This window comes from Saccopteryx leptura, chromosome 1 (genome assembly GCF_036850995.1).
Source record: "Saccopteryx leptura isolate mSacLep1 chromosome 1, mSacLep1_pri_phased_curated, whole genome shotgun sequence".
Classification (NCBI taxonomy): domain Eukaryota; kingdom Metazoa; phylum Chordata; class Mammalia; order Chiroptera; family Emballonuridae; genus Saccopteryx; species Saccopteryx leptura.
The window spans coordinates 382,683,276-382,710,694 of record NC_089503.1 but is presented as its reverse complement, the minus strand read 5'-3'; the positions used below and the strand labels follow the sequence as shown (position 1 = coordinate 382,710,694).

Here is a 27,419-nt window from a genome sequence, read left to right as displayed (position 1 = left end):
CGAGTCCAAACTAGACGGGAAGGCGGAGGGTAATACCTAGTGTCGTTGAATTGGGAGATGTTAATAATGGGCTGCACACAACACATGGGCCCTTACTTTTAGGTCAAGATTCCTGTAAATCATAAATCATATGCTCTCTTTTTCAAAAAATATTAGATGCAAAAACCTCATTCCCCGAAGAAAACAGTACCCTTTTCTCCTTCCCGTCAGTCCTTTACCCGCTTCTTCGCCTCTCCTAGACACCAACTTTCAGCCACGCCTCCCTGCTGTCCAAGCACCGCCTTCCCGGTCCACCTGTGCGCCCAGCCCCTGACGTTGCCGTTTGGCTTCAGCGGTCTGTAGGATTCCGCCTGCTGATTGGTTTGTCCGACCATGGCCTGTCCGCCCACCAATGGCAGCGGCGTTGGATGTGGGGGGCGGGGGAGCTGCCCACATCCAAGATGGCGCGCTCAGGAGGTGGACGCCGTTGACCGGCGGCGGGGAAGCGGCCTGGGTTGGCCTTCCGATTGCGGGGTCCTGGGGGCATCTCTCCGGGTACCCCCCTGGCCCGCCTAGAAGGCCTTCCCTGGGCCAGAGCAATGGCCGCCGAGAACAACAAGCAGTTTTGGAAGAGGAGCGCCAAGCTGCCGGGGAGGTGAGCCCAGGACACTGGGTGCAAGAGGGAATTGGACAGACTTTTCCAGATCCTAATCCCTAAATCCCGCGGGCCTGGGACGCCACCGACCCCGGGAGGCGGTTTTGAGCCACCTGGGCTGAGGGGGGGCTGGGCTGCTTGGTGGTGGCAGGGCAGCTGTCAGGCGGAGGAGAGGCAGCAAGCTTTGGGGATGGCTGGGTGTGGGAGCAGACCGGGGTCTGGGGGCGGTCGGCTCGGGAGGGGCTGCCTAGAGCCCCGGCGTGAGGGACAGTGGAGTTGGGTGAGTAGCCAGTGTCCGTCCAGGGTTAGGAGGGTCATCCCCAGAGCTGCCTCTCATTTGCAATAGATCTCCCTCATGGGGGTCTCCACCGCGCACAGCAGGTTGTTTGCACGGGGATGGCCCCTTCCCTTGCTCCGCCAGCTCAGCACGTAATGGGTTTGCTCCCTGGACTCCCACAGGGGCTCTGCTGGGAGCTTGGGACCTTCTGCCCGGAAGACAGAAGTGAGAAAATTCTCAAGCTTGACCTTATTTCATCTTGAGTTGGCCCTTTCCCATTACGAACTCTTACAGGGTGACCACCCAAATCGAGGTTACTTCTTTAGCATTTTCCAAGAATTTGTTAAATGTTAACCCCCAAGTGACACTTTTCCCCCATGCGTTGTGACATTCCTTTCGTGCAAAAATTTTTTCACGCACTACATTTTTTCATTCTTAAGTAGTTTGGTTGGAGAGGATAACCTTCTAAGCTGCTTTTTTTCATTCTTTTCTTTTCTTTTTGGTGTGTGTTGAGACCTTTAACAATTGTACATCTATCCATCTGCTGTTGGTTTCCAGTTTCAGTTTGTTTGGGGCAGCGTCCTAAGAAGTATAAGGATGGGTGTATGTTTCAAGTGTGAGTTTAAGATTTCTGCCAGCTACAGTCTAGTTGGTGATGAAATTCATGTTTAGTTTGCGTCCCACATGCTACCTTTCCTAACTGATTCTAGGATTATCCTTTGAACTGGGGCCTTTTTTATATATAGCAAGAGAGCAATGAAAGTTAGTGGTAGCTATCTATATAGCATTCTTACTTTTCTGAAGATCCTATGAGACATGGAGAATATAGTAGGAGTCAGCTTTGAGAAACACAGTATTAAAATAATGCAAAGGAAAGCAGAGATAGCTTCAAATTAACGTGCTGGGGAATTACAGTGTTAATATTAATGCTAAAGACTTTTATGTTTTTAGATAAGCACCACTTCCTGCCAACTGATTCCTTTTCCTTCCTGGTCTAGTGAGCTCTCCAGTCTCACTAACTGTTGTTCTCTGGGGTTTTCCATGGTGACATCATTAAATTTTGACATCCTAAGGTTATAAGCAGAATCAATGGGAAAACTGTTAAATCAGGAAGCAGTATATGAGATGTGAGACATGGCATTGGTCTTTTGTGCCTATTGACTGCTGGTTGTTACTAACAATCTTTTGTTTTCTGTATTGCCTCTTTTGGACTATAGAAACAGTCACCTTTTTCAAAGCACCACTTTTGTAGGATAGGAAGAGGGATCTCTTCCATTTCTTCAAGTTTCTGGCTTTTTTTTTTTTTTTCATTTTGAATAGGAGTATAGAGAGATAGAGGAGAGACCATTTGAGTTCAAAAGACTTGAATTGTTATTTGGACTCTCTTACCGGTGTGATCAAAGACAATGATTTGCTCAGTCTCACTAGGCCTTAGTTTCCTTAGCTCTGAAATGAAGATAAAAATACTTTCCTCAGGGTTATTGTGAGGACTAAATTAAACATCCTATTTGTAAAGAGCCATGGATAATGTTTACTTAGCATATTACAGTTGCTCAATAAATAATTAGTTATTAATTAGTATTACTGTTATTATTAGAGCAAGTAAACATTTAAAAGGATTTTTCTCAGATACTTACCCCAGCACCAAGTATTTACGTTCATTTGTTTATCCTAAGGCATTAAAATGTTGCCACCATTCATAATATTTTTTAGTACTTGTTGAAGGGAAATATTGTGTAGTTGTGTGTAGTTTTAGCAGGGAAACCCCAGGAACCTCTGGTTATGGAAGAAAACTACTTTTAGATAGTGAGTACTTTGATTTAAGGAAAATGTTAGGGCATTTTCTCAAGAGTAGAATTTTTGCATTTGTAGTCTTTTGAGCTTAGTAAAGAAAAACTTTCTCTCGGGTGGTGAAATGACATAGATTGCTGTGTTTATTAGCTCCTTTACAAGCTAGAAGTGAAACTAGTTTACTTTTCTTTGCAAACTGGAAGGTAAAAATTCAGCATGACGGCAGGTTACTTTCAGTTTCTTTGATCATGGTCCAGCAACTTTAATGACAACAGATAGGAATTTAATTTAGTAAATAGCTTAAGTTCACAAGGAATTAAACATCCTTTTTAAAAAATAACAGCTTTTTTGAGATATAATTCACATACCATAAAAATTCACCCACTGTTCAGTGGTATTTAATTTATTCATCTACAGTATGGATGGTTTTGTATAACTCTCATCACTAATCTCAGAACATTTTTATCACCCCCAAAAGAAACCCCATACCCATTAGTAGTCACTCTCTAGACCCCACCCCAACCCCTGCCCCTGGCAACTACTAATCTTTCTGTTTGTATAGATTTATCTATTCTGGATGTTTCATATGAGACCCTTTTGGGCTTTTTTTATTAAGCATGTTTTCTTTTTTCTTTTAATTCAGTGAGAGGAGGGGAGGCAGACAGACTCCTGCATGTGCCCTAACCAGATCTACCTGGCAAGCCCAATAGGGGGCGATGCTCTGCCCATCTGAGGCGTTTCTCCGTTACTCAGCAACTGAGCTCTTCTTAGCGCCCAAGGCAGAGGCCATGGAGCCATTCTCAGCACCAGCCAGGGCCAAGTCACTCCAGTCGAGCCATTGCTGCACAGGGGGAAGAGAGAGAGAGAGAGAGAGAGAGAGAGAGAGAGAAAAGCGAGAGAGGGAGGGGTAGAGAAGCAGATGGGTGCTTCTCTTGTGTGCCCTGGCCAGGAATCAAACCTGGGACATCCATACGCCAGGCCGACACTATACCACTGATCCATCCAACCAGGGCAAGCATGTTTTCAAGGCTTATGCATTTTGTGTCATGGATCAGTATTTTATTCCTTTTTTATGGCTGAACAATATTTCGTTGTTGGATATATCTCGTTTTGCTTATCCATTCATCAGTTGATGGGCATTTGGGTTGTTTCCAGTTTTTGGCTATTATGAATAATGCTATGAAATTCATGTGCAGGTTTATGTGTAGATGAATGTTTCCCATTCTTTTGAATATGTGTAGGAGTGGAATTTCTGGGTCATGGAATTAACCTAATGGAATTAAACATCTTTTTAAGTTCTCTTCATTATTCATAAGAGCCCTATGTACTTAATACATCAAATAATCCTTGTATGGGCACCCAGGAAGATAGAAGGCAGTATGTACCTTGTGGAAACTTGCTGTTAGTAGATAAATAAGTCCTGGAGATCAAATGCACAGCATAGTGACTATAACCAAACTTCAAAGCTGCTAAGAGACTAGATCTTAATTCTCACCGCAAAGAAGAAATGATGATTATGTGAAGCAGTAGAGGTACTAGCTCACGGTTTGGTGGAAATCAATTGCAGTGTATAAATGTATGGAGCCAACACATTGTATGCCTTAAATTTTCACCATGTTTATGTCAATTGAACTTTAAAAAAAAAAAAGAAAGAAAAAAAAGATACAGGCTCTGGGATCTCACTGCCTGGGTTCAAATTCTGCTACTTTCTAGCTGTGTGACGTTGGCCAAATCACTTAACCTCTCTGTGCCTCAGTCTCCTCATGTGTAAAATGGGGATAGAGTATCTACCCCATAAGGCTATCATGAGGGTTAAATGACATAATGTATAGAAAGTACATAGGAGGTACTCAGCTGTTATGAAAATGATAGTTGTAATTAGTGTCTCCTGTTTTTATTTGTTTCTCCCCTTTGCTCTAGTTTCTGAAACTGGAATTGGAAACTTTGATCAGTGCTGTGTCTGGAGTCCACAGTGAGTCCTGGGTGGAAAAAATTCCACCTATTATGAATTAGGCAGAAGGTTTATGGAAGCACAAAGAAGCCTGGTGTGGGATAGCTGTGGTGTTAGGTGTTCTTCAGCGATGAGGAGAACGGTTTTGAGCAGTGGTTCTCAATCTTCAGTGAGTCCCCAGGAGGGCTCATTACAACACAGATGGCCAGGCCCCGCTTCCAGAGTTTCAGATTCAGGAGTTGTAAGTGAGAACCTGAGAAACTGAGCTTCTAAGAATTTCCCAAGTGATACTGCTGTTGCTGGTCTGGGGGCCGCACTTGGAGAACCACTGGGGAAAGAGCCCTGAGCTGACTGCAGGAAACCCAAGTTCTGGTGCTGGGGGCTTTAGCCACACGGGTCTTGAGCAATTGCTGCATCTCACACCGAACACATCTAAACGGAACTCTTGATTTCCACATCTGCCCACTCTTGCAAAGCCTTTATTTATTTATTTATTTATTTCAGGTGAGAGGAGGAGAGATAGTGAGACAGACTCCCACATGTGTCCCATCCGGGGATCCACCCAGCAACCTCCATCTGGGACCAATGCTCAAACCAGCTGAGCTATCCTCAGTTCCTGGGCTGATGCTGGAACCAGCTGAGCTCCCCTCAGTGCCCGGGCTGATGCTCGAACCAATCGAGCCACTGGCTGCAGGAGGGGAAGTAGGAGAGAAGGGAGGAGAGTGTGGGGAAGAGAAGAAAATGGTCACTTCTTATGTGTACCCTGACTGTGGATCGAACCTGGGGCGTCTGCACGCCGGCCAATGCTCTATCCACTGAGCCAACCTGCTTAGGGCAAAGCTATTTTTTCCATCTCACTTAATGGTCACACCATTCACTAAGTTCCTCAGTCCCAAAATCTTTGATTTTTGTCTTTCCCTTCCTGCCTCATTCAATTCGTCACCAAGTCCTGTTGGCTTTTCAAATATACCCTGAATGGGAGCTGTTCCCACCACTTCTGCCCTTCCCACCATAGACCAAGCTTAGTCTTCTGCCTGGACTGCTGCTGGGGCTTCTAATTGGTTTTCCTCCTTCTCTCCTGACCCCTCTACAGGCCTCGCAGTTGTAGTTAGAATAAAATTCAAACCCTGAGTCCTCCAGGCCCATCGTGGTTAGAAAGCTAGGCCAAGTTCTGGACTTTGATCTTTCTCCTAAGAGCAGTGGGATGCCATTGGATGGGGCTGAGACGTGATCAGATTTACATTTATAAAAATAGCCGTCTGGCTGCCCTGGGGAAAATGACTTGAACCAGTGTTGTCACCAGTGAGGAGTGGGGGACACATGGTTGCTGTTTCGGCTGGGTTAGTTCTGGGCTGTACTGAACTATAGGATGTTGAACATCTCTGGCCCCTGCCCACCGAACGCCAGGAAGGCCCACCAGTTACTGGGACAGTTCCCCTTTCCACGCACCCTTACACATTCCAAACACCCAGTTCCCACCCCACCCCGGACTCACACCCACTCCCTCACCCCCACTGGACGCAGCGTGAGTGTAGTCAGGAGCTAGTGCAGTCGGTAGGGGGAGAGGCCACAATGGCTTGGACTAGTGGCAATGGCGAGTAGAGGTCAAGTTTGAACATTTCTACCGGACTTGGTAAATCATTGGATTTGGGGAGTGGGGGAGAAGGAGAGGCAAGGAGGTGTCACACTCAGGTCCCTGGCTTAGGTAGTCAAGTCAGATTGTGGTGTGACAACCTTAGAGAAAAAGCCACATTTTAGGGCAAAGCGCTTAATTAAACACTCTGCGCTCAGTTCTCTTCTCTGTGAAAGGAGAGGTTTGGATTAGGTGAGCCCTACGGCTCTCACCAGTTCCAAAGCTGGGGGTTCAGTTCGAACTTACCAGCTCCAGCTCGTGTCACTGGCTCTCACCCCAGGCACGAGTCACAGGTAAGGGCAGTTTAGTGGGGGTGCCCGTGGTGGGCTTCTCTGTCTTGTGCTTTTGACAGTAGCGACTTGCTGGTGCGGACAGACACCTGCGCGTCCTGAAATTGTCAACTTTTAGAATCGCCTCTTCAGACCCCTGCCGGTGAGGAGGCTGAGGCCATAGAGCGGTGGTGGGTTGCCACAGATCACACAGCAGATTTCCTGACTCCCATCCCACGCTCGCTCTGCTGCCGCCGCCCCTCCCCCTTACCTCGCCCTCTGCTAAGATGAGAGCCCCCACTACCTCAGCCAGAGCACCTCATATAGTCCAGGGGTGTGGACACTCCCAGTGAGAAGATGTGGATGAGACTCCAGGTAGCACAGACAGGTGTAAGCCACAGCCAGGCTCATCCGTATTGCCCGTCTTTCTGGAAAAGGCTTTCCCTCTTTTTAAGCCAAGTGTTTGTTAAAGTCAAGGACTCTTTTCAACATGAAATGCAATGGAGAAAAGTGTCTAATCAGTTGAATTATTCAGCAGCTCCCTCTGTCATTTGGATCACTTTCCGTAGCATTGATGAGTCTGATCGCAGACTTCGCATAATGGTCCCACTTGTCTAAGCAGGTGCATTAAAACCTGTTCTTAGCTTGGAAATGTTTTACTAAGAAAGTAAGGGAAGATCCTGAATTAACCACTGAAACAGCATAGAGTCCCCTTTTCTGGAAGACTTTCATCTGGTGAGTGTGTGAACTTGAGTCAGCTGCCAACATGTTTGGTTTTAAATTGGATAGCTCTATTCCCGTATTTGCTTTAGCTCCTTTGTCAGCGCTGAGCAAACACATGTTGATTTTTCTGACCAAGGTTTTCACGCTGTTCCAGCTACCTACCTAATGATCTGCCAGTGCATTCTGTGCTGTCGGCTGTATTAAAGGGAAGGATGGAGGTTGGCCAGGATTTTTGCTCCTTTCTGTCTGCATTGCAGCACATTGGCTGGTGTCCTTTTCTATGTGTAGGTGATGGGATTTCCCTGAGATGCGGCGTGCTTGCCGCTCATTCTTAGTTCTCGAGAAACAGGAGTCAGCCTAAAGCAGAGGCCCGGGTTTTGTAGTTCTAGCCTCCACTCCGTCAGTTCTGTTAGGTGCCTGCTGTGTGTCGCCCTCTGCCGGGCGGCGAGGGGACTGCAGACAGAGACAAGCACCGCCCCTGCGCTGCGGAAGCCGAAAGTAGGCGTGGCACCGTGCCCCGCCCCCAACCTGAGGAAGCTGTGTCTTCCTGGCTTTGATGGCTTCCCACTGAGCTTATGTTACTTTTGTAATCAAACTTCAAAGTGGAGCTGGGTGGAAGCACCTTGTTGAGTGAGAAAAGCGAGATGTAGAACAGTGTATACAGTGCACAGTCTCTTGTGTGAAGTTTTATAACATAAAGTACTGTATGTTGTTTATGGATACATAAATATATGTAAAAGTATAAAAACAAATGAGGCCTGACCAGGCAGTTGCGCAGTGGATAGAGCATCGGACTGGGATGTGGAGGACCCAGGTTCGAGACCCTGAGGTCGCCAGCTTGAGTGCGAGCTCATCTGGTTTGAGCAAGGCTCACCAGCTTGGACCCAAGGTCGCTGGCTCGAGCAAGGGGTCACTCGGTCTGCTGAAGGCTCGCGGTCAAGGCACACATGAGAAAGCAATCAATGAACAACTAAGGTGTTGCAACGAAAAACTGATGATTGATGCTTCTCATCTCTCTCCGTTCCTGTCTGTCTGTCCCTCTCTCTGACTCTGTCTCTGTTAAAAAAAAAAAAATGAGGAGGGTTTCACACCCACTTTAGGATAGCGGTCATCTCTTGGGGAGAAAGGGCAACAGGACGGGACTGGGGACCGCCATTGGGACTTCAGTAGTCTCACTCAAATGCTTTTATATTTTAAGAAAAGACATGAGACAAATGTTAACTTTTGTAAATTAGAACGTTTGTTACAGTTTTCTCTGTATTTTTATTTGTGTGTGAAAATGTGAATTAAACAACAGTTTTTATACTTTTTTGGAGGAAATGTGTTTTAAATTTGTGCTGGAGCAATCAGACAGCTAACCATGAAATTAAGTAATATTTAAAGTAGCATTTTTGGTTTAGAATAAAAATAAGTGATATATACAGCATGATGCCATTTTTGTAGTTTTTAAAACATGCAAAACAATACAATATGTAGAAAATAACTTCAAAACAAAAAACGGGGTGAACAATGCCAGATTCAATAAAATGGCTTCCTAGGAAGGAAGGGAGGATGCTGGCTTCAGCTCCGTCATGTCTTATTCCTAATGTGGGTGTTGAACACAAAGAGCCTTGTATTATGGTCTAAATCTAGTTTATTTTTTAAAAGCAATCTAAGCCCTGGTTTATGTATGTTGGGACTCAGAAGGCATGGGTCAGTGGATGCCGGTGTCGAGTCAGAGAAAGTTTCATGGTTGGGGGAGAGGGGAAAGGTAGGGGATTTGAAGGGAATGTTTCAGGGTGGAGACGGTTTAGAAAAGGGGGTAAGGAGAAGAGCCTGGTTTAGTAACGTAGGTAGTTTGGAAGGCGGAGTGGAGAGCAGCCTGCTCTGGAGTGGAATTTGGATGTAGGAGGTGTAGAGATGGTATTAGGTGAATTATAAATGCCAGGAAGATGAGCCCCTTCGGTGCCAGGCTTTTGGCGTGTCTTCATTTAATCTCTGTGATCATGTCAGTTTCACTTCTTTTTCTGACTTCGTGCCTGTCCTTTCTGAGAGTCATTAAACTGATTAATTGTACAGAGTGTTCCAGGTACAGATACAGCACTATGTGGTTCAAGAAGATGTTTTAAAAATTCTGTTTGGGCTCTGATACTTTTGCTAATGAAGTCCATCATTTATCTTGGCCTTTCTGGCTGTGCCAGCACATTTGGCTGACATCTTTAAAAAACAGTCAGCTGTGATTTTAAATTCCCTTTCCTGGATAGCAACTGATGGCCTTTGGTCCTTGAGGCTGCATAATTAGGGTTGCTTTTTTTCTGCATAGATTACTGGAAAGTGGTAATGCTTTTTATTTTTTATTATTATTATTATTATTATTATTATTATTAGAGAGAGAGACAGGTAGTGAGAAAGATAAGAAGGGAGAGAGAGATGAGAAGCATCAACTTGTAATTGCATCACCTTAGTTGTTCATTGATTACTTCTCATATGTGCCTTGACTGGGGGGCTACAGCAGAGCCAGTAACCCCTTGCTCAAGCCAGCGGCCTTGGGCTCAAGCCAGCGAACTTAGGACTCAAACCAGCAACCTTGGGATCATGTGGGTGATCTCATGCTCAAGCCAGCAACCCTCACTGAAGCCGGTGAGCCTGCGCTAAGCCAGATGAGCCCATGCTCAAGCCTGTGACCTTGGGATTTTGAACTTGGGACCTTAGCATCCCAGGTTGATGCTCTGTCTACTGCATCATGACTGGTCAGGCTAGTAATACTCTTTTAAGGAAGGAATCTAAGGATGTAAAAATAAGAGGGGTCTTATTTTTCTACCCAGCACCTAACCTAACTGGCCTGTCGACATCTTCCTCAAATTTATCCTTTGATCGTTATGTATATATTTATTTATTGTATAAAGGTTCTCCTGTTTATGTTGTGTGTGTGTGTGTGTGTTTAAGTTATTATTAATGTTGAGAGAGAGAAAGAGAGAGGGAGAAGCATCAACTTGTAATTGCTTCACTTTAGTTGTTCATTGATTGTTTCTTGTATATGTCTTGACCAGAGGGCTCGAGCCGCACCAGTGACCCTCAAGCTGGTCAGCCCACATTCAAGCCATTGACCTTGGGGTTTTGAACCTGGGACCTCAGCATTCCAGGTCGATGCTCTATCCACTGCACCACCACTGGTCAGGCCAGGGTCAGGCCATCCTCTGATCTTTATATTGTTCTACAAAGAGGCTTGTGACCTTGGAGAGTTCAAGTGTACTCATCTTAGGGTATTTGCTTATGTTAAAATAAAAATCAGTGGCCTCTTTGGTGTTTTTAATTTTTGTTTTGTCTAAGCCTTTTCTCTGTAAGGCAGACTTTTGCATTATTCTTTGATCTTTCTTACTTTGTCTCTGCTTCCCTCTGCCTAAGAAACTGTAAACACATTAAAGTCACATTGCTTTTATTTCTGTATGGTATATGCAATGGTTTGTTTACAGATTACTTAACCTTACAGAAAGTTTAGGAAGTAGAGATTTTTATAGCTAAGAAGGTAGGGGACATATCTGTGACTAAAATCTATACACTAGAACAGTCCCTCTGGAATCTTAGTAGAACCCAATTTGAAAACGCTGCTTCTCATACATGCCTTGATCAGGCAAGTCTGGGATTTTGAATTGATGACCTCTGCATTCCAGGTCAACACTTTATCCACTGCACCACCACTGGTCAGGCTGGTTTTTTTTTTTTGGGGGGGGGGGGGCTAGAGAGAGGAAGGAAGGGGGGGGAGAGAGAGAGAGAGAAACATCAATTTGTTGTTCCACTTATTTATGCATTCATTGGTTGATTCTTGTATGTGCCCTGACTGGGGATCAAACCCGCCACCTGGGTGTCTTGGGATGTCACTCTAACCAACCAAGTTACCTGGCCAGGGCCAAACTGTCTTTTTGAAGCAGGTTGTATTACTTTATACCCCCACCAGTAATGTGTGAGAGTCACCTTCTCTTGATACGTAGAGTTGCTATATTGTCTTTGAGTGCAAGCGATCCTTTGGGATAGGTGACATTCCCATTTTACAGATGAGAAACGAGTTCGGAGCGGTCACGTGTTTTAGGGCAACTCTGTAGAGGTGGTGGGCGCCAGAACTGGTGCTGGAGCTCGGTTCTCTCCAGCGCTGAGGACCGCTACCTCTCCACGCTGCCTTTTTTGCAGACAGGCTTCCTGATATCAGGTGTGTCAGGCGCCGAAACCCCACCAGGACAGATGTGTGTTCTCAAAGACTTTTTTAAAAGTAGGTTGCTGTCTTCTGGCGCTGGACTGGATATAGTTGTTTTTAGAGGTGACCATTTCTCAAAGCCCTTTCCAATTTTGTGATGCAGATGCTACTCCTCTAACATAGTGAGTGTTCTGACAACTTCTTTCTTCCCCTTTTCTTGTCTTTAGCATCCAGCCCGTGTATGGAGCCCAGCACCCTCCACTGGACCCGCGGCTCACCAAGAAGTAAGTCATGTTCTCCGTCACCCCCAGCCTCTCCCCTACTTTGTTGAAATGACAGTTTCCACTTTGACTTTTTCCTCTGCTCTCTTTTGGATCAGAAGATGGGCAATCTCACTTCTAAAAGGTCTGTTAGTAAGTGGGAAGTTGACTCACCGTGAAGATTTTTTTTCTACATTGGAAGCAGATATAAGTAGGATTTGGTGTTGGAGTCTCTGTTCTGGTGATAAGGTCTTTATTGATTAAATGTTGTTCTGTGATTGGATGATCGAGGACTTTCTAGCAAGAGATCTGGTTTCTGGGGCTCATTGCTTCTGAGGTAGGTAGGTCTGCCCCCTTCTCTTCATTCGCGCTGAGACTTGGGGCGAACAGAGTGTACCTGGCTGGGCCCTCCAGGTCCTCTTCTCTTTGGGTGCTCAGGATACCCAGCCATGCGGTAGGGCTACGTGCTCCCTGGGGGCTGTTTCTCCAGAATATTGTAATAAATTCTTTTCAAACAGAACAGAGACCTTCGCTAAGTCCAAGATGTGTGGATGTGTATCCACACCCCTAATTATCACTTTGTCACAACTTTCTCTAATGGGGCATCGCTTAGCCACAATGAGGAGGTGGACCATGGTCTCAGATTTTCAAAGAACTTTGGCCTCTATCTATGGGTATACTTGATCCTAGAGACTTATTTCTATGGAAGTGGTAGTTTGTCCTGAAAGCTGAGTGATTTGAGAGGTGCAGGAGACCTAGATTCTCACCCTCCTGGGGCCTGTGAAATGGTATCTACCCTTTCTTCCTTCAGAGTCAGTGCCCAAAAACACATTAAAGCATTTTGCATACCAAGAAAAGTGCTATATCAAATACACGTTTCCACATTTTAATATTTTTAAAATAGCTGAATGTGTGGCAAAATTTCCATAGTTCTACCAACCCGCTCTTTTTGTAGTTTGGCCAGTATGTACATGGTACAGTCTGACTTCGGAACTCTGCCTGCTGTTCTTTCTGTGAGATGCACAGCTTTTCTCAGAAGCCCCCAGGCTGTAAGCTCTCTGAGGGCAGGACTTTTGCTTTGTTCACCACTCTCCCCGTAGTGCCTGGAACAGCATGTGGCACAGAGTGAACGCTGGGTAAACCTTTGTGGGATGAAGGAAGATAGTCCTTCATTTATTTACACAATGGGCTTTTCTTTCATGTTTCTTAGCTTGTACCTTGTATTAGCTCTTCTTAAGGGGAGCATGTTTTCTGTGATTCTTTTTCACTTTTCTTTTAAAGACTTTATTTATTCATTTGAGAAAAAGAGAAGGGGGAAGGAACAGGAACATCAACTCCCATATGTGCCTTGACCAGGCAAGCCCAGGGTTTTGAACCAGCGACCTCAGTGTTCTAGGTTAACGCTTTATCCACTGCGCCGCCACAGGTCAGTCTGTGTTATTTTTATTAAGTAGAATGGATTCTATTGTTTCCTGGTTTCACAAACAACAGACTCTGGTCTGCTGGCTACTATAGCGGGCACTGTAGACCACTTACCCAACAGTCTCCTCGCTCGAGAACCAGGTGACAGGGCCCTTAGAACAGGCATGTGGGTTAGTTTCCAATAACTCCTTGGTAATCCCAGTGACTGGTCTATGATGAGCTCATCTCACGGACTCTGGCCAGTGAGACAGGAAAGTCTCCTGAGGGAGGGGTCCTGGAAAGGTTTTTTTTAATCAGAAAGATCATTTTGTGAAGAAAGCTCTTTTTGCCTCCACTCTCATTTCCTGCTTTTGAATGTGCTGGTGTGAAATTGAGATGCTGCAAGCTGTCGCAGCTAACCTGCAACCTGAGCGAAAGACCAAGAGAAGTGCGGAGACACCAGCCAGCCCGGGGCCCCGACCCGCGGTCTTGACAGCTGAAGCGTCATGGCTGGGAACTGAGCTCCTTGTGGCCGGTTCTGTGCACAGCCAGCTTTGTTGGTCGGTGCTAGAGGCACTCCAGCGTATTTCATGGTGACCTTCGGTAAACACACATCTCACGTATGTATCTGTCTGTCTACCCATACAGGTGGCAGTGAGGTGTGCTATCACATTTTATTCCTGAGTTAATGTCACCACATCTTGTCTGCACCTGTCATCAACTGAGTTTTCTCTGGTTCCGTATTTAAGACAGGTCTTGAGTCATATCACCATACCCCAGACTGCCAAGACCAGCTTTATATACCCTTGTTTTGATGTTAATGATATAGGACCAGGAATGTTTTCACTGATCATCCAGTATAGTTGCATTTACATACTTCCAATTGAGGTAATCACTGAGCTCTGCAATTTGGAAGGAATAAAGTTGTCACTGAATAAATTGCGACCCCTTTTCATGCACATGGTGATTTGGTATTAATAGTCGGCAACGCGGAACAGCATTTAGGTTTGCACCGGACTGTTTTACAGTTCCAGATTGTTACTATAAAACATTCATTGCCCTTATTTGAGTGCCGTTGTTGGGACATTTTTATTACCTTCCCCCTACATGATTATCGTTCCACTTCAGACCGCCATTAATTACTGTGTGGTCACCCCGTCACACAGAACCCTTTACGGTGGGAACTCAGTCATCGCAGCTGCACGGGCAAGTAAGTCATTCCCCATCTGTGTATATTGACTTCAATTTGCCAAATTATTACCATTAGTGATAATATTGCCTGCAATAATTTTCATAGCTCAGATAAAACTAGTGTTACTGTAGAGCAGCCCCATTAGCGACCTGATGGCCTGACAAGCTCCTAAATTTATTGTCTTCTGAGTTGATCACCTCGTTCCGAGTTACAGGGCTGGTTCCCACAGAGCCACACTCGCTGCCATGATGAAGGGATTCACCTGTCAATAACTTCCGCGCTTGCTTCACGTCCCTTACCAATGCAAACATCATTTTCTAAGTAAATCTGTGTCGTATTTCTATGGAGTGAACAGCCGTACCAGTAAAACAGTGTTGTATTTCGTCAGGTTACAGAATGATTGATCTTTTGTTTCCTAACCACCAGTATAACCTTAGTCACTCCTTTTCAAAATATCTGTAGGTGTTTGTATTAACATTTAAGAGGTTATTACTCGCCAAACAACTAAGTTTCTCTCAAGTGTGCCATTTATTATGTCTTCGTGAGTTTTTTGTTTCCCCTGCATGCACTTCTTGAGTTGCTTTTTCTTTACTCCTTACTAGCTCCGTGATCTGGGGCAAAATAGCTTAACCTTTGGGGCCTTAGTTTCTTTATCTCTAAATAAAAATAGTAAAACTTGCCTCACAGATTTGTTGTGAGGCTTAAATGAGTATCTTTGAAGGTGCTTTTTATTTTATTTAATTTTTTGAGAGAGAGGAAGTGGGGGAGGGAGAGAGAGAGAAGCATCAACTTGTTCCATAATTAGTTGTGCACCTATTTATTGCTTATCTTATGTGCCCTGACAGGGGCACGAACCGGTGACCTTGGAGTTGAGCTGGCGATCTTGGTACTCTGGGATGATGCTCTATTCACTGTGCCAGCGGCCAGGGCTGGAAGTGCTTTTTAAACTCTAATTGGGCATACAATTGTGAGGAGGTATGGTGAATGTATCTATCTGAGGCTAGTTTGGTTGTGACTTTGATATAGTTCTGTTTGAATAATCTTGGTTAAACTTCAAGTCACGCTGTGGCATTTTTGCACCTTGCATTAGGTATTACTTAGTTGGGACCATGTTAAAGTGAGACACCCCAAGCTTGAATCACCTGGATTGATTTTTTACTGGGACTACTGGAGTTCAAAGGAAAGAGAGACATTTCTCCTCCAAAGATCACATCCCTAGATGTGACTTCTTCCCATTCTGGTCACCAACATACACAGCCCCTCTGTGTTGCAGGAAGTTCTCCCTACAAGAAAGAGTTGTGGCCACCGGCCCTTTCCAGTTATTCACGTGGAGATACGGCGGCTGTGCTGTTCCTGTGCTCAGCTTGGTGGCAGCCGTCTTCCCAGGGTGCACATCCGCTGGGCCCAGCCCGCCCTCCAGGGTTTCTGACAGGTAGAGAGCACGCAGGCTCCCTAGTCCGGTGGACCCGGATTTGAGCCCATGCCCTCAGTTAGCCTCAGTTTCCTCACCTGTACGTGGGAATAATAATAATAATAGATTGCCTGACCTGTGGTGGCGCAGTGGATAAAGCATCGACCTGGAAATGCTGAGGTCGCCGGTTCAAAACCCTGGGCTTGCCTGGTCAAGGCACATATGGGAGTTGATGCTTCCAGCTCTTCCCCCCTGTCTCTCTCTCCTTTCTCTCTCTCTCCTCTCTAAAAAAAAAAGAATAAATAAAAATTTAAAAAAATAATATAATAATAGTACTTACGCATGAGCGTTAATAAGAGGATGGGTGTATGTGAGTATTATTAGCACAGAGCCTGGCCCCCCATAAATGTTAGCCATTATGGACGTATTGATTTCTATTACCCCTCTGGAGAGAACAGAATTAACTAACATGGCAAACTTCAGACAGAGCCTTAAGTCCGCCCATCACCGCCTCTGGTCAGGGTGCTCCTGCTCTCGGGCTCCCCAGGGCTTCGCAGGCACTGCCCCTGCCCTTCTGCCCCAGACCCCGCGGCTCCTGGCAATGCCAGCCCCTCCGCTGCAAGCACCCTCCTCAGGGCAGAGCTGCCTTTTTAACTGGTTGCTTGAGTCTGGGGTCCTGTGGGGTCGGTATCCCCAAAATAATTCCTAGCAGCCTCAGAATGGTCTGCTGTAAATCTGTCTGTCTTCCGGTCACGGGGAATGGCGGCCTCTCCTCCGCTCTTTCCCCCGTGTGTGCGTGTGCGTCCTGGTTTCTCTTTGCACAGCTTTTTTAAAATTTATTTTTATTTTAAAATATTTTATTTATTGATTTTTTAGAGAGAGAGGAGTGAGAGAGAGAGAGACAGAGAGAGAGAGAGAGAAGGGGGAAGAGCAGGAAGCTTCGACTCCCATATGTGCTTTGACCGGGCAAGCCCAAGGTTTCGAACCAGCGACCTCAGTGTTCCAGGTCGATGCTTTATCCCACTGCGCCACCACAGGTCAGGCCTCTTTGCACAGCTTTTGAGTCAAGTCCAGTTCTTAGTCTCGTCCACCTATATTGAATCTCCATCTGCTCCAAAACATATGATGAAATATTTTAAATTTGTAAACGGTGTAAAGAAAATACAGCAAGCACATGTTCCCAGCACTCGTTAATTTACCTCTGTCATTTGTAGAAGACCTCGTGTCTGTGGGAACCTTAGGCCCACGCACAGCCCCGTGGGGCAGCTGCAGCCCAGCCAGGGGCCGCATCCGCTCCACCCAGCAGTGTCAGTTCTGTGACCTGGCCTAGAATTCAGCTCCGCGATTTAATAGTTTATTTAAAGAATTCTCAAAATATCAAGAGGTATTTAGGAAACATCGACCAGAAAAAAGCCCAGTAATTGGTTAAGCTTGTAATCCAGAGCAGTGGTCCCCAACCTTTTTTGGGCCACGGACCGGTTTAATGTCAGAAAATATTTTCACGGACCGGCCTTTAGGGTGGGACGAATAAATGTATCACGTAACCGAGACAAGCGTCAAGAGTGAGTCTTAGACGGATGTAACAGAGGGAATCTGGTCATTTTTAAAAAATAAAACATCGTTCAGACTTAAATATAAATAAAACGGAAATAATGTAAGTTATTTATTCTTTCTCTGTGGACCGGTACCAAATGGCCCACGGACCAGTACCGGTCCAAAGCCCAGGGGTTGGGGACCACTGGTCCAGAGTACTCCACATCACGTTGTTGGATTTGTTCCCTGCCATCTTGAGGGACACGTGGCTTCCAAGAGGGAACAATAACAACCACATACTCCGGTGCAGTACTTTACAGATGCAGATCTTTCTCCTATGGCTGCCTGTCTGTGTCTGCCAGGGGGCTCTGCGGTGTGTACTGCGAGTGGGGATCCGGGACCCCCTCTTACAGAGGGCAACGGCTATAGTGCTGGGTCCGGGACCCCCTTTTACAGAGGGCAACGGCCGTAGTGCTGGGTCCGGGACCCCCTTTTACAGAGGGCAGCGACCGTAGTGCTGGGTCCGGGACCCCCTTTTACAGAGGGAAACGGCCGTAGTGCTGGGTCCGGGACCCCCTCTTACAGAGGGCAACGGCTATAGTGCTGGGTCCGGGACCCCCTTTTACAGAGGGCAACAACTGTAGTGCTGGGTCCGGGACCCCCTTTTACAGAGGGCAACAACTGTAGTTCTGGGTCCGGGACCCCCTCTTACAGAGGGCAACAACTGTAGTGCTGGGTCTGGGACCCCCTCTTACAGAGGGCAACGACCGTAGTGCTGGGTCCGGGACCCCCTTTTACAGAGGGCAACGACCGTAGTGCTGGGTCCGGGACCCCCTTTTACAGAGGGGAACGGCCGTAGTGCTGGGTCTGGGACCCCCTTTTACAGAGGGCAGCGACTGTAGTGCTGGGTCTAGGACCCCCTCTTACAGAGGGGAACGGCCGTAGTGCTGGGTCCGGGACCCCCTTTTACAGAGGGCAACGACCGTAGTGCTGGGTCCGGGACCCCCTTTTACAGAGGGGAACGGCCGTAGTGCTGGGTCTGGGACCCCCTCTTACAGAGGGCAGCGACCGTAGTGCTGGGTCCAGCAGGTCTGCAGGGCAGTGATTTGCCTTCTGGCTGGAGGGGATTTGTGACACTCAGACCCTCGCACTGCATTGCCGCAGCCTTGCTTTCTTTGGTTTGGGCTCTTGTTCGTTTCCAGTTCTTCATAGTAAGTACTTTTACTTTGGGGATTGACGAAAGCCAACAGAACATTTTCCACTGAATAATAAAAATTTGATCAGTTTAGAAGACATGAATAAAGAAGTATAAAAATGAAGTTAAATATCACTATAATCCCACAGCTCAAGAGATAAGCACTATTAACATTTTGACATATTTTCTTCTGGTCTTTTCTGTGCATATACTTTTTAAAAAATAAAGAGATCATTAAAAGTATATAATTTTGGTTTCAATTTTTACTTTATTTAGATCTTTTTAAAGATGTGATTTTCACTGGCAATGTAACATTCCATCTGGTGGCTGATTCCAATTTTAGGTGTTTATTATTTGCCATTTTTAACCAAAATAAATAACACCATTATAAACTGTTTTAGGTCATTTTGTTTGCTTTCTGACTGTGGGCTGTGGTCAGAGATGAAGCGTTTTAGAGCTCATAGCACATGGGCTCCCAAATTGTCTTCTGGAAGGTTGTACAGCACACCCAACCTGCAGTATTAGGGACTGGTGTCACTATTGGTCAGCCGAAAAGTATACATCTTTAAATCTTTGCTGACTTAGTGGGCGGGAAATGATATCTGTCTTCATCACATTTGAGCTTTTACATCTTACAATGTTGTGTTCTCTCTTGTAGTCATGTGATGAGACTAGTGTTTGAAAAATAATGCCTCAGCGATATCTTACTCCTCCTTTGGTACCAATAATAGGGACATCCTGATGAGCTATGTGCATTAGCAGTCTGTATTTATCAATGTAAGTAACAATTACCTTTCAGAGTAAGTATTGGACTCATCTAGGGAGATGGGCTGGGTTATTGGACCACCCACCTCTACCCAAAGGAAGGAGTGTCTCTTGAAATTGGGGGAACTTCCTTTCCCCTGGAACAGCCCTTTCACTCTCGAGTTGCCCTGCCTTCCTGGGGGGAACAGTGAGGTGTTTTAATGTTTTTACCCATTGCGTTCCAGTCCCCGGGGGTAAACGTACACAGGGCCACCCCTCTGCTTCCCCATTTGGGGTGTGAAGGATGCTATGTAAGACTGAGTTGGGAATGTCCCAACCACGCAGTCCTCTGGAACTGGAAGGAGGCCCCCAGACCTGACGCAGAGACGGAAAGAGGAAGAGCTCAGGGAGGGATGGGCGGTCCACGTGACTCTTAGGACTCGGCGCTCCTTCCTTATGCACTAACCTAGTATTCCCCAAATCTTCACCAACCTCTTTGCCATTTTCTGTACTACTATTGACTAAATACATGTAAAAAACTCATTTACACAATTAGATTCATTTATTTATTTATTTATTTCTTTTTACAGAGACAGAGATTCAGAGGGAGGGATAGACAGGGACAGACAGACAGGAACGGAGAGATGAGAAGCATCAATCATTAGTTCTTCGTTGCGCGTTGTGACACCTTAGTTGTTCATTGCTTGCTTTTTCATATGTGCCTTGACTGCAGGGCTACAGCTGACCGAGTGACCCCTTGCTTGAGCCAGCGACCTTGGGTCCAAGCTGTGAGCCTTGCTCAAACCAGATGAGCTCGCGCTCAAGCTGGCGACCTCGAGGTCTCGAACCTGGGTCCATCCCAGCCCGATGCTCTATCCACTGCGCCACCGCCTGGTCAGGCTAGATTTATTTTTTAAAATAATCCTTATCAGCCTGACCTACGGTGGTGCAGTGGGTAAAGCGTTGACCTGGAACACTGAGGTTGCTGGTTTGAAACCCGGGGCTTGCCTGGTCAAGGCACATATGGGAGTTGATGCTTCCTGCTCCTCCCCCTCCCTTCTCTCTCTCTTCTCTAAAATGAATAAATAAAATAAAATAAACCTTATCTCTTTAGTAAATGGAAAACCAATACCGTTTGCCAAAAATAGAAAATAACCATAAAAATAAACAATAGTGAAAACTAAAACAATCTTATTTATTAAATTCTAAGCCAAGTGCCATTGCTTACACATTTGTTGGTCCTGGCCTAGAATTCAGCTTCACGATTTAATAGTTTATTTAAAGAATTCTCAAAATATCAAGAGATTCTGAGGCTGCCCTCTCACTTTGCTGAAAAATAGTCTTATAGACAGAGGAGCACCAGACCTCACAGTAGCAGAAGGGCTTTACCAGAATAAAAAGGGTGGCTTGTTTGTTTTGGAACTCAATGTTTAATGCTACATATGGGCTACCTAAAGTTATATCTTGTTCTATCAATAGTTTACATCCTACTCTAAGGGATAGTTTAGGTTATGTTGCCATAACAGGGTAAGTCTGAACTTTCAGTGGATCGACACACCATAGTTTGTTACTTGCTCATGCTACGTTAGTTTGTTACTTGCTCATGCTACGTTAGTTTGTTACTTGCTCATGCTACGTGCCCGGAGCAGGGTCAGGTGGGAGTGGGGTCGGCTGTGCCCGGAGCAGGGTCAGGTGGGAGTGGGGCGTCGGCTGTGCCCAGAGCGGGGTCAGGTGGGAGTGGGGGGTCGGCTGTGCCCGGAATGGGGTCAGGTGGGAGTGGGGGATGGCTGTGCCCGGAATGGGGTCAGGTGGGAGTGGGGGTTGGCTGTGCCCGGAATGGGGTCAGGTGGGAGTGGGGGGTCGGCTGTGCCCGGAGCGGGGTCAGGTGGGAGTGGGGGGTCGGCTGTGCCTGGAGCGGGGTCAGGTGGGAGTGGGGGGTCGGCTGTGCCTGGAGCCGGGTCAGGTGGGAGTGGGGTCGGCTGTGCCTGGAGCGGAGTGAGGTGGGAGTGGGAGTCGGCTGTGCCTGGAGCCGGGTCAGGTGGGAGTGGGGGATCGGCTGTGCCTGGAGCCGGGTCAGGTGGGAGTGGGAGTCGGCTGTGCCTGGAGCCGGGTCAGGTGGGTGTGGGGGATCGGCTGTGCCCGGAATGGGGTCAGGTGGGAGTGGGGGTCGGCTGTGCCTGGAGCCGGGTCAGGTGGGTGTGGGGGGTCGGCTGTGCCCGGAGCGGGGTCAGGTGGGAGTGGGGGGTCGGCTGTGCTCCAGTCCTCCTGCTGTTTGCAGGCTGAGGGAGGCGCCACCACCTGGGCCTTGTCAGTTACCATGGTGAAGAAAGTTTGTAGAGAACTCACACCTGGGCTTAGAAGTGATCGGCTCACTTCTCTCCTCAGCCCCTTGGCCAGAGCTAGTCGAGTGGCCTCCCCTAGGCGCCAGCGGGCTGGGAGGTGCGAGGAGCACACGGAGTAGTTGGTGAGCGTTGCTGTCTTTGTTATTCCTGTCTGCAGCATAGCGCGGTCTAGATGCATCCAGGCAAGGAATGGATATGGGTGGTTTCTGTTTGAAGAAGGTAATGATTGTGTCTGAGATTGTTTGTAATACTGTTAATATTACATTAGGCTAGTGGTGAGGATGTGTCTGACCACTCCTTGGTAATGGTGTCTCCTTTCTTAAAGCTTCATTAAAGAACGGTCAAAAGTCAACGCAGCTCCTCTGAAGAGTAAGAAGGCCTCCAGTTTTCATGAGTTCGCCCGGAACACCAGTGATGCTTGGGACATTGGCGATGATGAGGAGGAGGACTTTTCTTCCCCTGCTTTCCAAACTCTGAACTCAAAAGTTGCTTTGGCAACTGCAGCCCAAGTTCTAGAAAACCACAGCAAGCTGAGGGCGAAGCCAGAACGGTCCCAGTCAACAGCTTCCGACGTTCCTGCCAGCTACCAGGTCATCAAGTCGAGCAGTGATGCCCAGCTGTCCAGAAATTCCAGTGAGTCCGTCCTGTGCCCCTCCACAGCCTCCGCCGGTTCAGCAGACTGCATTTTGAATACAAACATTTTTCTTTAGGACGTCACTCAGATTTCCCATTAGATAGGAGAAGAGCAGACTCAAGCCTATCAGAGGCGCCCTGGTCATCCGTGTCTGGCTCCTCCCACCTTGATGGCTGCCTGGCCCTGTGACTGAGGCTTCACTTCCTGACATGCACGTGTTGCCCGCCAGTCTCTTCTGTCTTTCCCTGTGCTGTGGTCCAGCGCTCCTGTGGTTTGATTGCTGCACGGCGTTAGGCCTGGTCAGGTTAAAAAATAATTGGCTAGTGTATTTAAGGTTGTTAGCTGCATTCCACAAAGGTCTGGGACTGTTGGAACAGCCCCCAGCATGAGGTTTCTCTCTCCTGTCCCTGAGGCAGAACGGAGCAGCTTGTGCCTGACGGCCCTGGGCACAGCTCCCTGCCCTCAGGTTGGGGAGCAGGAGGAGGTGTCCCTCTGTGTCTATTCAGGAGACTTAGTAACAGGTTGACTGGCTGATGGCTTTGTCAGATATTTGGGGACTTTCAGTACACACTTTTAAAACATGCATTGCTGTGTTTAATGTTGCCCTAAAAGGTCTGATGGAAGCCAGTCATCCTGAGCTAGAGCGGGAAGTGCCGTCATTCTAGTGGAAGGTCGAACAGTTGACTGGTCAAGGGGAAAGCAGGAGTCGAGGCATGTCAGAGCCCTAGAGCATGTCCTGGCTCATGGTTTTTGTGGGTTTTTCTTTTTCTTTTTTTTTAAGGCTGAGACAGACACACAGGAAGGGAGAGAGGTGAGAAGCATCAACTCATAGTTGTGTCACTTTAGTTGTTCACTGATTGCTTCTCTGCATGCCTTGACAGGGGGGGCCTCATTGACCCCTTGCTCAAGCCAGCGACCTTGGGCCAAGCTGGCGAGGCTACTCTCAAGCTGGTTGAGCCTGTGGGATTTCACACCTGGGTCTTCAGCGTCTCAGGTCAAGGCTCTATCCACTGTGCCACCACCTGTCAGGCCTGGCTCATGTTCTTCTTTTTTTTTTTTTTTTTAATTCATTTTAGTGAGAGAGGAAGGGAGAGAGAGACAGGAACATTGGTCTGCTCCTGTATGTGCCCTGACCAGGGATCGAACCAGCAACCTCTGCACTTTGGGATGATGCTCTAACCAACTGAGCTATCCGGCCAGGGCCTGGCTTGTGTTCTAAGAGAACTTCTTTCACAGTTTCAGGCTAAGCATGTGGTCATGAAATTAGGCAGGAAGGCCTTTGAAACCATTGCACTTTCACTTTTCGTCACCGGTCTGGGCCCCAGCTTGAAGCCTCACTGCCGTGTGCAGGCGGGCATTTAGGGTTGATGGCCAGGTCGCCACAGCTACTGACAGTGTCTGCGCCGTGATCAAGTGTCACCAGTGTGAGGGAGACCCTCCACGGCCCCTAATGAGCTGCCCTTGTGCAGCCAGGACTGCCCAGAGCCTTCCCTTCCTGAGGGTTCCTCCTGTGAGCATCTGTCCGTCACTGTCGGACGGGCACAGGGCCTTAGTGCTGCACTGTCTGGTCTGCGTTTTCTAGGCCTCGTGTCACACTAGGGATCCCAGCCAAGCACCGTACGGCACTTGTTTCTGTAAACCTAGTTGTGCTGGTTGTCACTGTTTAATTCTTGTTGTGACTAATATTTTTTAAGGCCCTGATATATACAGAATGTGAAACAGTCATGACAAGAGGTTGAAGGGCTAACATACTTTCTTTCCTTTGAAACCGCACATCCCCGTCCCTTCATATGCACTTGCCCCACAGTGAGGGTCCCAACTCTCACACTTTAAAGTAAAGAACTAGTCTGACCAGTGGTGGCACAGGGGATAGAGTGTTGACCTGGGATACTGAGGTCTTGGGTTTGAAACCCAGAGGTCTCAGGCTTGAGTATAGGATCATCAACATGACCTCATGGTCGCTGGCTTGATTGAGTCCAAAGGTTGCTGGCTTGATGCCCAAGGTCGCTGGCTTGAGCAAGGGGTCACTGGCTCAGCTGGACATCTCTCCACCACCTCCCATCAAGGTACGTATGCGAAGCAACTAATGAACAACTAAAGTGCCACAACTATGAGTTGATGCTTTTTATCTCTCTCCCTTCTCTCTCTCTCTCTCTCAAAATAAATAAACAAATAAATAAAGTAGAGAACTAAAACCAGTTTGGCAGTATTGAACACTGTACAGTGTATTTTAATACATTGAATAAAAAGTTATAAAAATAAACAGAAAAGAAACACTCATGAAAGGACAGTCAGAATTTAAAAGTTTTTTTTGGAGTAGTGAAATAAATAAGGTTCTTGGAGTCAGAAAGATCAAGGTTGGCCTCTCGGCTCTCCTTTGCAGAGTACTTAACCTCTCTGAGCTGCAGTTTCCTCATCTGTAGAATAGTTATAAATTAATAAACTCCCACTGTGTGTTGTGAGGATCAAAGAAGAGGTATGTGCATGTGACCAGCGCGATGCCTTGTACACAGTAGATAGATGTTAGTAACATCAGTGAATGTTAGTCCTATGCAGCCTGTTTCTCTGCCTTACCTTCTAGTGTAGAAATGTCTGCGACCAGACATGGAGTTCAGTTCGAGTCTGTGTTCCGTTCTTTGAGATACAGCCCAGCAGAATTAAAAGCTGGTCCATTTGGTGAGATGTGAGGACCACAGAGGAACCGCAGCCACCTAAAGGGGCTGCTTTAGGCCAGATCTCAGCCGTGCAGGGCACACGGTGGGCCGAGAGCGGTTAGAGCTGGCCCAGGGTTACTGCCCCATGGGGCTGCTGGGTCGGGCTGGGGCTCAGGCGGGCAGCCACCAACTGTATTGTGGTGTGTGTCGTAGTGTCATCGTTTCTTATGTGCTCTGTGACGTGAAAAGGGAACGTGAACACAGCCTTACACGGCGTTGCCCCACACCCACTGCTAGGCACCAAGAAGGGTTGGTTCCAGGCTGGGAGAGAAGGACATTTGATTGACCTCGGGCGTCACCAGAAATGTTACTAAGTTGTTGCAGCACCCAGGTCTCCGTTAGCCCAGAAGGTGCTTTGTATGTATGATAAAGGATGCAGCCCGCTTTCTGGACAGGAGAGGGGAGCACAGCTGGGTTTCCACCCCTGCTGCCCCTCGCCAGCCGGGCACACATCGGGCAGCCGAGGCCGTGGAGGAGCCCGCGCTGAGTCAGGGTTAAGATTCCTCAGGATCTGTGCTCATCACGCTGCCGCCTCTCTCTCTCCAATGACCTCAGGTGATTCCTGCCTGAGGAATGCACTCCACAAGCAGCAGTCACTCCCTCTCCGCCCCATCATCCCGCTCGTTGCCCGGATCTCAGACCAGAACGCTTCTGGGGCACCCCCGATGACTGTCCGGGAGAAGACCCGGCTAGAAAAGTTCCGCCAGCTTCTCTCCAGCCACAACACTGACTTAGGTGAGTCCCCAGGAGCCCGGGCAAGGTAGGACCTCTTGATGACTGGAAGACCCAGAGACCTGGAAGCTATTGCTCTTTATTCTTCCTTCTTTTACTTTTCCAGCATCTCCTGATCTGGTGCCCATTGCAGTGACATGTAGGTATTAAGTCAGAAGTATGTTACTAGAAATTAGGGATCAAATTAGGCGGGGCTGGATTCTGGGGCCTGTAGACCATAGTGCAGTTGTTCTGGCTTTGGTCTCCCCCACCTAAGGCGACTCGACTGAAATCCACACCCACTGGTCCTTCTCTTGGCCTCTAACTCTAACCTCTGAACTGACCATCCTTGCCATAGACCGTGTTCTTGGCACTTTGCCACTCACGGCTATTTTTGGGCTTCTCCCCCGTGCTTGTCAGTAGCTGGTGGTGGTGGTGATATTGGTGGTGATCATCTTACTTGAATGGTGGGAGGCGTCAGAAGGTGCTGGCTTAGGTTTGGGCCTTGTGGGAAGAGCTGAGTCCATCGGCGCTGTGATCTGTTTGCAGATGAACTGAGGAAGTGTAGCTGGCCAGGGGTTCCCAGGGAGGTTCGACCCGTCACCTGGAGACTCCTGTCGGTGAGTTGCACCCACTGTGTAGAGAAGCGTGAGCCTCACACAGCTCTTCTTCCCTGATGAGGTTAGTCTGGACACATCAGTCTTCCTCCATAGTCTTCTCTGGTCCTGCTGAATGTGACAGCACTGTGCATAAGGAAGCACATTCCGGGGAGTTCATTCCCACTCGTGTCAGGGCACACGTTGGTTCCCACAGTCACACTGTCATGCTCCTAGCTCTTGTCTGGGCAGGTGCCACAGCCCTGTGCTTCGATCTCTCCATAGGAGTAACCAAAGTGGTAGACACCCACTTTGTAACTGTGAAGAGTTGACGAATGGGCCTCCCTCTAGAGCAGGGGTCCCCAAACTTTTTACACAGGGGGCCAGTTCACTGTCCCTCAGACTGTTGGAGGGCCAGACTATAAAAAAAAATATGAACAAATCCCTGTGCACATTGCACATATCTTATTTTAAAGTAAAAAAACAAAACAGGAACAAATACAATATTTAAAATAAAGAACGAGTAAATTTAAATCAACAAACTGACCAGTATTTCAATGGGAACTATGCTCCTCTCACTGACCACCAATGAAAGAGGTGCCCCTTCTGGAAGTGCGGTGGGGGCCGGCATAAATGGCCTCAGGGGGCCGCATGCGGCCCGCGGGCCGTAGTTTGGGGACCCCTGCTCTAGAGCCTGCACGGTCCCACTTTTAGTGGGCACAGAGCACTGTGGTGGGGACACTTGGATGTCCTGAGCCTGTAAAACTCATTCATTTATTGAGCAAGGATTTATCAAGGGCCCGCTGTTTGCCCGGTGTGGTGCCAGGTGCTGGGAGGGTATAAAGAACGAGGCCACCACGGCCCCTGCCCCGTCTCCTGCCCCCTGTCCCCTGCCCGCTGGCACTCTAGGGAATGTGCTGCGTCAGCGCCTGTGAAAGGGAGGGTCTCCCCTGACAGCTCCCCCTCCATCCTGCACCCGTGAACCCCTGCTTGCCACTTCTCCTAAGTTTGAATGCTGTGAAGAGTAGGTTTGGTCATAACGGAAGGAGAAAAGGAGGTGTGAGAATTGAGTGGGCCCCAGACCAGAGACAGGAATGTGAGCTGCTGCCAGAAGTCCTGTGTCTGCATGTCCCAGCTGCTGTGTCACAGGTCCCATCCAGCTTCCCGAGCTGGTGATCCCGAATATTGCTGTGGAAAAGAATGGGTAACGGGCACACACCGACATAGCATGTCACTGGGG

At 47.5% G+C, this 27,419-nt stretch overlaps 1 protein-coding gene across 1 annotated transcript in view; it reads left to right on the top strand.

The window, feature by feature from the left end:
• The first annotated feature begins 426 nt into the window (after positions 1-426).
• Positions 427-27,419, top strand: part of TBC1D22B (TBC1 domain family member 22B) — a 74,116-nt gene continuing 47,123 nt past the window's right edge. The window contains exons 1-5 of the mRNA XM_066359516.1: positions 427-634; positions 11,674-11,730; positions 21,850-22,157; positions 25,428-25,607; positions 26,133-26,203. Coding sequence (XP_066215613.1) covers positions 579-634; positions 11,674-11,730; positions 21,850-22,157; positions 25,428-25,607; positions 26,133-26,203 — 672 coding nt within the window. The 5' untranslated portion in view covers positions 427-578. The remainder of the gene's footprint in view (positions 635-11,673; positions 11,731-21,849; positions 22,158-25,427; positions 25,608-26,132; positions 26,204-27,419) is intronic.